The following is a 7,969-nucleotide window of genomic DNA, read 5'->3' on the forward strand; positions in this document are numbered from 1 at the left end:
TACCTCATCCCGCCGCTTCCGACACCTCCCATCTTCATCACCTTAGCTAAGCACCAAGTTTGGCGCAAACTGGCCGCACTCAACCCGAGTTGTCTTCGGATGGAGTAAATCAACGTCAAGAGAAGTGCTAGACAGTCACAAATGTGGAAAAGATTTGCATTTTGGGGGTGTCTGAATGTTTGTATTCGTTGGTAGGGACCAGTTTTTCCTGGTCGTTGTCCCTTAGCCCATACTCGTTTTCTGGGTTATTGTCCCAGCTCGAGTCTCAGTTCAGCGAATATTCGCCTACTGTTGGGTTCTTGGCCCAGGTATTGTCTAAACCATCTTGTCCTCAGCTTTGAGTGAACTGAATCCCTCTCTCCTGTAGTTCCTGTAGTGGTCCAAACCCATCCCAAAAAAAAAAAAAAAAAGAAAAAAAAAAGTGAAGAATCTGGTATCATCCAACCGATTGCCGGAAAAACTGCCCAGAGAAGGCTCGTTTTCCCTGAAGTGTTTGCGCATCGATGCGTTAGAATGGAATGTTCCGCCTCCAGAAATATCATGAACAAAAGTCCTGCCTCCTTGTCTGTATCCCCTCTCTGCGCCTGGTATGCTTTCCATAATTTTCGATAACTTTGAGACACTGTCCACTCTTGCTTTCCGTTTCCCAACTCCGCGCTGAAAACATAGAAAAGAAATAACAAAAATGAAACAAAAACCCGCTCCGACAAGTTTACAAGCGCCTTTGCGTAGACAAAATTCCGGTCCTTTTTTTCGCTAGACTTTTGGATGTTCCATTCCGGGGGTGTTAATCCAAAAGGTAATGTGGCCCACGTAACTCGTAACGAATTAGGTATCCTCAAGAATGGCTTTTACTCATGGGATGAACGTTGATTAGTTGGTTTGGTTGATGTCGCCATATCCCCCGGGACATATGGGATTGGTAGATGGTCCCGGTCAAGAATTGGCGTAACGGATATATGTTCCTAATAGCAGCCTTGGGGGTGCGAGAAGATGGGAACCTGGTGGTGGAAGGGGACGTGAGGGTGAATAACAGGAGCCTGCTGAGCATACTTCAACACATCTCCCCACCAGAACTGGACAAAAGACTTGGATGGACAGCTGGGCGCTTGCAGTTGGGCCTGGACGGGAGCCGGCGTTGGCACAGGCATCTGGACACGGAAGGATTCCGGTCCAGCAAGCTGCGATGGTACGGGGCCAGTGTACTGTTGAGGAATGAAGTCCTGTGTGGGAAAGAATGTTGCTCTGGTATCCTCTGATTCGTATGTTTGGGCATGGCATGCCATAGTCTCCTGCTGCTCCTGAAGGAAGTCCTCATCAAGGTCATCGATGGTCGAGCCACTTGATGTGAGCGAACCCTCGTCAGACGAACAGGTAGATCCCTCATCCGAGGAGGACGAGGCGGGTGAAAGGGCGTTGTCGTAGTCATCGACAATCGTATCCTCGCAAGTAACGTATTCGGTAATGTGCTCGTGCGAAACCTGGGTAGTCGAAAGCACAGCTGTCGGCGTCGCCGGGATGGTAAACCTGGAGCAAGCCTGGATTCTTGCCTTCAACTCGGGCAATGTAATCCTTTGATCCGGGTTACGGGTGAAGATCCTCCCCAAGATGTCGTTCAGTTCATCCGACACGGGGAGAATGCTCTTCAGGGTTTCCGGGCATCGGGCGTAAGCCCTGTAAGTAGAATCCTCAAAGGAAGCTTGCTTCCATGGGTTGCGTCCGCAGGTCAGGTTGACCAAGATGACTCCGAGGCTCCAGACATCATTGGGTGCGCAGAAGTAGAAAGGTCTCCGGGCAGAGTGGTCCAAGCATTCTAGAAAAAAGGGAAAAGCGAAACGTTAGTGGTGATCAAGGGATATGATAGAAGTAGAAAAGTTCCTGGGAGTGGATGGCCTACCTGGACTCATGTAGAATGTTGAGCCGCATCCGTAGTCCTCTGACCGGTCGGATGAGGTTGCGAGGCCAAAGTCGGCAAGCTTGACTGTTGATCCCTGGTCCGACACGAGAATGTTTTCCGGCTTCAAGTCTCTGTGGTAGATTCCGAGGGAATGGCAGTGCTCCACGGCATCCAAAACTTGCAGGAAGACTCTCTTGGCGAGATCATCGTTCCCGACATACTGACCGCACTCGGTGATGTTGAAGAACAAGTCACCTTCCGGGCAATATTCCAAGATTACATAGATGCAGTCCGGGTCATCAACAATCTTGAGCATCGACACAACGTTGGGGTGGGCCGACGCCAGGTAGTGCAGACGAATCTCCCGGTTCTGGAAGGCAACTTGGCGACGATCCAATGGGGTTCCATCTGGGTTGAACTTGCTGAGGCACTTGACGGCGTAACGGACTCCAGTCTTGACATCCACTGCGGAATATACGACGCCATATGCGCCAGTCCCGAGGATAGTTGTCAATTGCAACTTGCCCTCAAGAAACCTTCCGAGTCTCGCCTCCGGTGTTAACGGGACATAGCGTGCCTGGCAGTGAGGTGCTGTCGTGATCGGTTGTTGAATAGAACACTTTGTGTTGTCGTACACCGGCGACGCGGGAGGGGTGGGATAGCCAAATCCTGATACATGCTGCATGTTATGTGATTTTTGCGGGTCCAAATGGGAATCCTTTCTCTGGCGGTCTGTAATGGGTATCGAGGGCGAGATCCAAGGGGAAGAGAATAAGAAGAAAACGTAGAAATGGCCTTGTCCTTTGGGTTGATATGTCCTGGGAATCCAAAGAAATAATCCTGGGTTATTATCCTACGGGCCTGATGGAGTAGTAGTCCTATGGGAGGTTCCGAGGAAGTAGAAAAGGTCGAAAAGTGCAAGACGTCGAGTCAACGAGTCAAACACACGTGTTGGTCGCCTGAAGCGGGATGAGTGGTGAGGTGAGTTCGGTGAAGGTCGATATCTGTTGAGGCGGAGGTGGAAGGGCGACTGAGGTTCCAGTTTCCCGAAGATCGTGGAGAGATGTGAAGAGGTCGACGGCAAGGAACGTGGTGGAAGAGTTGATGATTGAAGTCTCAAAGTAGGTTGGGCCAGCTGTACGGTGGTGGGATATGGGTGGTTGATAATGACTGCCACCACCCCGATGAGGAACGAGGCGAAATGATGTTAGCGCTACGGCTACGTACCCATGTCGAAGTGCGTTGCGTGGAGCATCCACCATGGCCGGTGGCTCCAAGGACACCCCAGTCGTCTTCGACATTAGCAGAGCAGGGATGAGCGGCTTGCCATGTCTTAGCCATGGATCCACCAATGCACCGTCTATTCTTGAGTTCGACATGAGCAGCGGGCCAGTGGGTTAGAGTTGATAGTAGAGCCTGAGGCCTGAGAGCATGGCTTGGAGCTAGAGGGCCATGGGGGCGTGGGACCAAAGGGGCGTGGTCGTGTCGAGGTGTGGACGAGTGACCGGCAGAGTTTCTCTACTGGAGCAGCCACCAGGATGCCACTAGCAGTCGTGATTGGCGTCTCTGCGCAATTTACGAGCAGGTATTGTCTGACGCACCTAAAGTGGCCCCGTCCCAAGGGGGTGTGAAGTGTGAGTGGGTGTGAGTTGTGTCACTCCTCACTTTCTCGTGTGCTGATTCTTATCCACCACCCCCAGCCGTGCTCCATATACCCCTACCACCGCTACTGGCTGGGTGTGTCAGACGAAACGGATGGTCGATGGGTGTCGAAGAAACGGGGCGTGTGTGAGTCGTCGCCTCCCAAGCACTCATGGGACGACCCTGGCCGAGGGAACACAGACTGTCTGCTGCTCTACCCTTCCCTTCCCTTCACTTCCCTTCTCAGCTTCGCGCTGTCAATCGGGAAGCCCAGTGCCTTGCTGGTGACTGCTCTGTGCTCTTCCTGCTCTGCTCGCCCTCCCTGATGAGTGACATTGAGTGAGCGCCATCGTCATAGGCTTCCTGTGACTTGTGATGTGCACCTCTTTCTTTTCTTCTCTCTTCAACCTGCCCCTGTCTCTCCTGTCGCAGGGCGAACGTGCCCGTTGTGCAGGACCACTGAGGAAAGCCTCACGCTTGAACAGAATCCCCCTTGGAGGAACGTCGGAACCAGGCATGGATTCGCAATCGAACGATGATCGAATGAGACACGTCTTCCTTCACCGCGACTTGGGAGCTTTTGGCCTGGTCTAGCGACGTGGTATGCTATGGCTTGTTGCAGAGCCCCGTACTTTGAACCACAGCTATCATCAATGCCGCGTGGTTCATGGTCGAGAAAGACGCTGCTGACACCGGATAGAGCTGGTAGCAGGTCAATCTGTGACTACCGCCAAACACCGACTGTGAGCGGGCGACTTGGGATGCCCAGACACAATAATGCCACCCACGACCTAATTGGCTCACTGTCACGGTCTCGTAGCTGACGTTGGAGCCTCTGTGGCGCTTGGCAAGCTGTTTGCATGAAGTCCGGGAGTTGATGAGTGTGGGCTTCGGTGGCCGGTCAGCCTTTCTGTTGCAGATGCTGCCTCGCAGGCTGGTGACTGGATCAATGCTGAACAGATTTGGCTTGGGCTCACAGGATGCCCGTCGCTTCCCATTCAGCCCTCTCGGGAGCATTGATTGGCTTCCGTATGTTTCGCAAGCGGTCATCCTCCACCTTGTGGCCACCATGTGGCTGCACCAAACTGCACCACACACACTCTCTCTGAGCAATAATTGCGTAGTGTAGATCGCCCGTAGCGCCATGATTGGCTGACAAGGCCACATACGACCAATCGCCTGTTGAGACGCGCTTGAGGATGCTTGCGTCAATATCATGACTGCTAGCAGCATGAGCCAATGAATAGTGGTCTGCGCAAGCGACTATCATAGTAATTGGTGCCGAGCTAAGCATTCTAGGTATATGGTCGAGGCAATACGAACAGCTGGTCACGGAGTAGACTGCATAATAATCTTGCCAAACAATCAAGGCGGGTTTTTCACATTTGCGGGTGCTCTGTTGTGTGCTGGCTGGCTATGTCTGCTCAGTGCTGGCTGCTGGCGGTCCGCGGCTTGACCCGAATATGGCAACGGATTCGTTTAACGATGGGAGGTGATGGATCGTTGCGATGATATTTTTCTTTTCGGACTGGTTGTGGGCCGTCATGGCCGGTCAATCCGAACCTGTCTCATCAGACCAGAGTGTGCAGGCAGAGCAGCCAGCCAGGACAATCGACACCAGATGTGTAAGAGCGGGCTCAAGGCCGTGGGTCGAATTTAGCGCTGTAGGCATCGCTCAGATTCCGTACGAATACCTAGACGTGGGAGGACACGGTAGCCTCTCTGCAAATGATGAGCTGCGGACTGTGCCTCGAAATTCACGGTCAAATCTTGCCATGTCGGCCTTGGTTCGAGTCCCCGTGGTCAGCTTGACCGGAGACGAAGCAGCGGCAACTCCAGTATCTACGGAACAACAAGCGGAAGGACAGGCCTGGACTCGGTGCGTGTGGAGTCTCAGGGCGGGCGATGGAGGATTCGGTTTGCCTCTAGAATGGGCTTTTGATCCCGGCCAGTGACGGCGGCCAACGTGGTCATGGGTCGCACATGGGCCTGAGATTGCGAACGACCGTTTGAATGGACGGGCCAGGATTGAGTTCCATGAAAAGAAAGTGGATAAGCAACCTGAGCGTGCCGAGCGCTGAATGGACGAGCAGAATGGTGTTGTTGTGAAGTTGTGAGTATTTTCTGTCGTTTCTCTGCCGTACCCTTGAGCCAGGAGACGCCAGGCTCGGTGGACGCCGCAACGCTGCGTTGGTTGGCGCGTGGTGCATACGTCTTCGCAGTCTGCAGCAAGATGCTGTACGTCTATATGGCTCGGAGCGGTAAACGGGCAGAACGGGGAGGGTCTGGCTGGGGTTGATTCGCTGTCATGGACTCAGGGCTGCTTGGGGTTGAAGCAGCTGTGCCTGAGGCCAGGATTGTGTGTCATTCTGGTACTCCGTTGAGCGAAGCTGGTTGTCTTGAACGTCGACAAGGGTGGCCGTGGTGCAGTAGAAGGGGAAGAAAAAAAAAAAGTGTGTGGTCTGTGTGGTGCGCAGAGGCAGCTCTTGGAGTCTTGTCATCATGTGCCGTTCTAGCGTAGTCCATGGGCCATATGTGCGTGCCACTGGCCAGTCCGGGCCATTCGAGAATGGGAGCAATGCAGAGGCTGCAGGCGAGCGAGAGCAGCCTCGTAACGACTTGATGGGGCCGCTGCACAGGGATCCCCGGGCGCAAGCTCCCGACGAGTGAGGCTGTCGACGACGGAGCTATGATGGATCATGATGTGAAGGGGCCCATATAATGGTCTGCAGAGGCTGATCTCGCCAGCCCAATAGGCAATTTCGGGCATCCAGTTGTAGCATAGCGCCCGTGGTTCGCGATGCAGTGTAGCATCGTGTGAATGAACTTGTGAAGTCCCAACTTCAGTGTGGCCACCGGCAAGTTTGCAAGCACAGCTGAGCAGAGCAACCAGCGCGCCCCTCCCAGGCTCTGGGTTTCGGTCCAGGCAGGTCTGAGTCCCGATTCCACGGGCGTCTGTCTCTTTGATATCCGTACGGTGTATTCGTACCGCCTGGCGGTAAATAGATAGTGGGACGGGGTTTCGCTCAGGAGATTGGGGAAGCAGACTCATCGACCATGATCCGCATCTTCATGGTGGAGTGGCGCGCTATGATGCCACTGTTGAGATTGAGGCTAGTTGATCGGCGGCGAGCTTGATGTGACTATGTCAGACTGGACATTGATAGGGTTCTCTGACGTGTGGTGAAAGTGGTGATGTGCAGCCAGTCCCGAGCATGGTGAGAATGGTTCTCCGGATGGTCACGGTGGTTTGCTTGTCTGTGCGAATATAGACTGCTGCTTCGTGACGAGCAGTAGGCAATCGCGAGTCTGTCGGTGCTGTACTTCGCAAATGTGATATGAGTCGACATCAAACCGGACAGGGCTTCTCGATTCGTCTGCGTTGACCGTGGATAATGGGTTGGCATGTTTGGCATGTTTTGGCCTGCACGGTTGAAGATGCGTTGCCGCTGCGCCGTCAGGAGACCGAGATATCCGAGCACAGCAAGCGCAAGAGTAACAGAATGTCTCCAAGCGCGTCTACGACGTCCAAACGCAAGACACTGTCTGTGATGGACAGGACTGCAGCATATCAAGAAGCAAGACGATGTGCAAGACTTCGTACTGCAAGGGGTGAGGACGAAGGCGATGACGAAGGTGATGACGATGGAATAAGAGCAGATGCTGGTCCTTCCTTGATTCTTTTTTGTCGTTGGAGACTTGAAGTTCCTTCCTAGGTTCCTTCCTTCCCGCCCCGCCCTGTCACTTCCACAACCAATAACGTGCTCACTCAGCCCACCTCAGTAGCCGTCGTGGCCAATCAGATAACAAGGCGCCACATCCAGTCTGAGGCCACACGTGCAGGAAGGAACGGGAAGGAGAGGAACTTAGGAAGGAAGAGGGAGTGAAAGAAGGCGCAAGCGACTGCAAGTGGGCCACTTTGTGTGGCTGGTGGCTGGTGGCTGGTGGCTGGTGGCTGGCTGCCTCTTCAACCACCGCACCGAGGCCACCAGATGCTTCCTTGGAGTCAGACCTCAACCAGTGGCTGCCTGAATAACCCTCATTATGCCTCAGGCAACACGTCTGAGAAAAGAAACAAGCGGTCTGCACGCAAACTGCAGGAACTGCATCGATCACGGATGACACTTACCGGAGCCGGGCTAGCGCATCTGTCAGATCTCATCGTCCAACTCGTTCCCTCTCTCCACAACTCTTGGTCCGCCTGTCCAACTTGAATTCAAGGCTCGCAGCTCGGTCCTTGGTCCTTGTCGTCAGTCCCTGTCCACACTCGTGCTGAATCTCAATCTCACCCTGGGAATATCATCCCGACTCTTCAAATCTCTGCGACGCTACGCTTCGGAAACCCCACGCTCTTTTGCTCTCTGCATTACACGTATGACCGACCGGGTGACTCTCCTATACTAGGTGACTAGTAAACTACCACGTTAATAC

The 7,969-nt window shown here is 53.6% G+C and overlaps 3 protein-coding genes across 3 annotated transcripts; 1 reads left to right on the forward strand and 2 right to left on the reverse strand.

The window, feature by feature from the left end:
* Positions 1 to 965: 965 nt before the first annotated feature.
* BDP81DRAFT_399224 (kinase-like domain-containing protein) lies at positions 966 to 2,582 on the reverse strand (the record flags this gene model as incomplete). Its single annotated transcript, XM_060588550.1, has 2 exons — positions 966 to 1,813; positions 1,898 to 2,582. 2 exons carry the CDS (start codon positions 2,580 to 2,582, stop codon positions 966 to 968), a joined length of 1,533 nt encoding a protein of 510 aa, XP_060439520.1.
* Positions 2,583 to 4,903: 2,321 nt separating this feature from the next.
* Positions 4,904 to 5,501, forward strand: BDP81DRAFT_118819 (uncharacterized protein). Its single transcript, XM_060581575.1, has one exon. The coding sequence runs from the start codon at positions 5,047 to 5,049 to the stop codon at positions 5,491 to 5,493; it is 447 nt and encodes a 148-aa protein (XP_060439521.1). The 5' UTR covers positions 4,904 to 5,046; the 3' UTR covers positions 5,494 to 5,501.
* Positions 5,502 to 5,899: 398 nt separating this feature from the next.
* On the reverse strand, positions 5,900 to 6,762 carry BDP81DRAFT_118821 (uncharacterized protein). The gene has a single exon (XM_060581576.1). It carries the CDS (start codon positions 6,588 to 6,590, stop codon positions 6,051 to 6,053), a length of 540 nt encoding a protein of 179 aa, XP_060439522.1. The 5' UTR covers positions 6,591 to 6,762; the 3' UTR covers positions 5,900 to 6,050.
* Between the last annotated feature and the right edge of the window lie 1,207 nt (positions 6,763 to 7,969).

This window comes from Colletotrichum phormii, assembly GCF_030913505.1.
Source record: "Colletotrichum phormii strain CBS 102054 chromosome Unknown BDP81scaffold_28, whole genome shotgun sequence".
In the NCBI taxonomy this organism is placed as follows: domain Eukaryota; kingdom Fungi; phylum Ascomycota; class Sordariomycetes; order Glomerellales; family Glomerellaceae; genus Colletotrichum; species Colletotrichum phormii.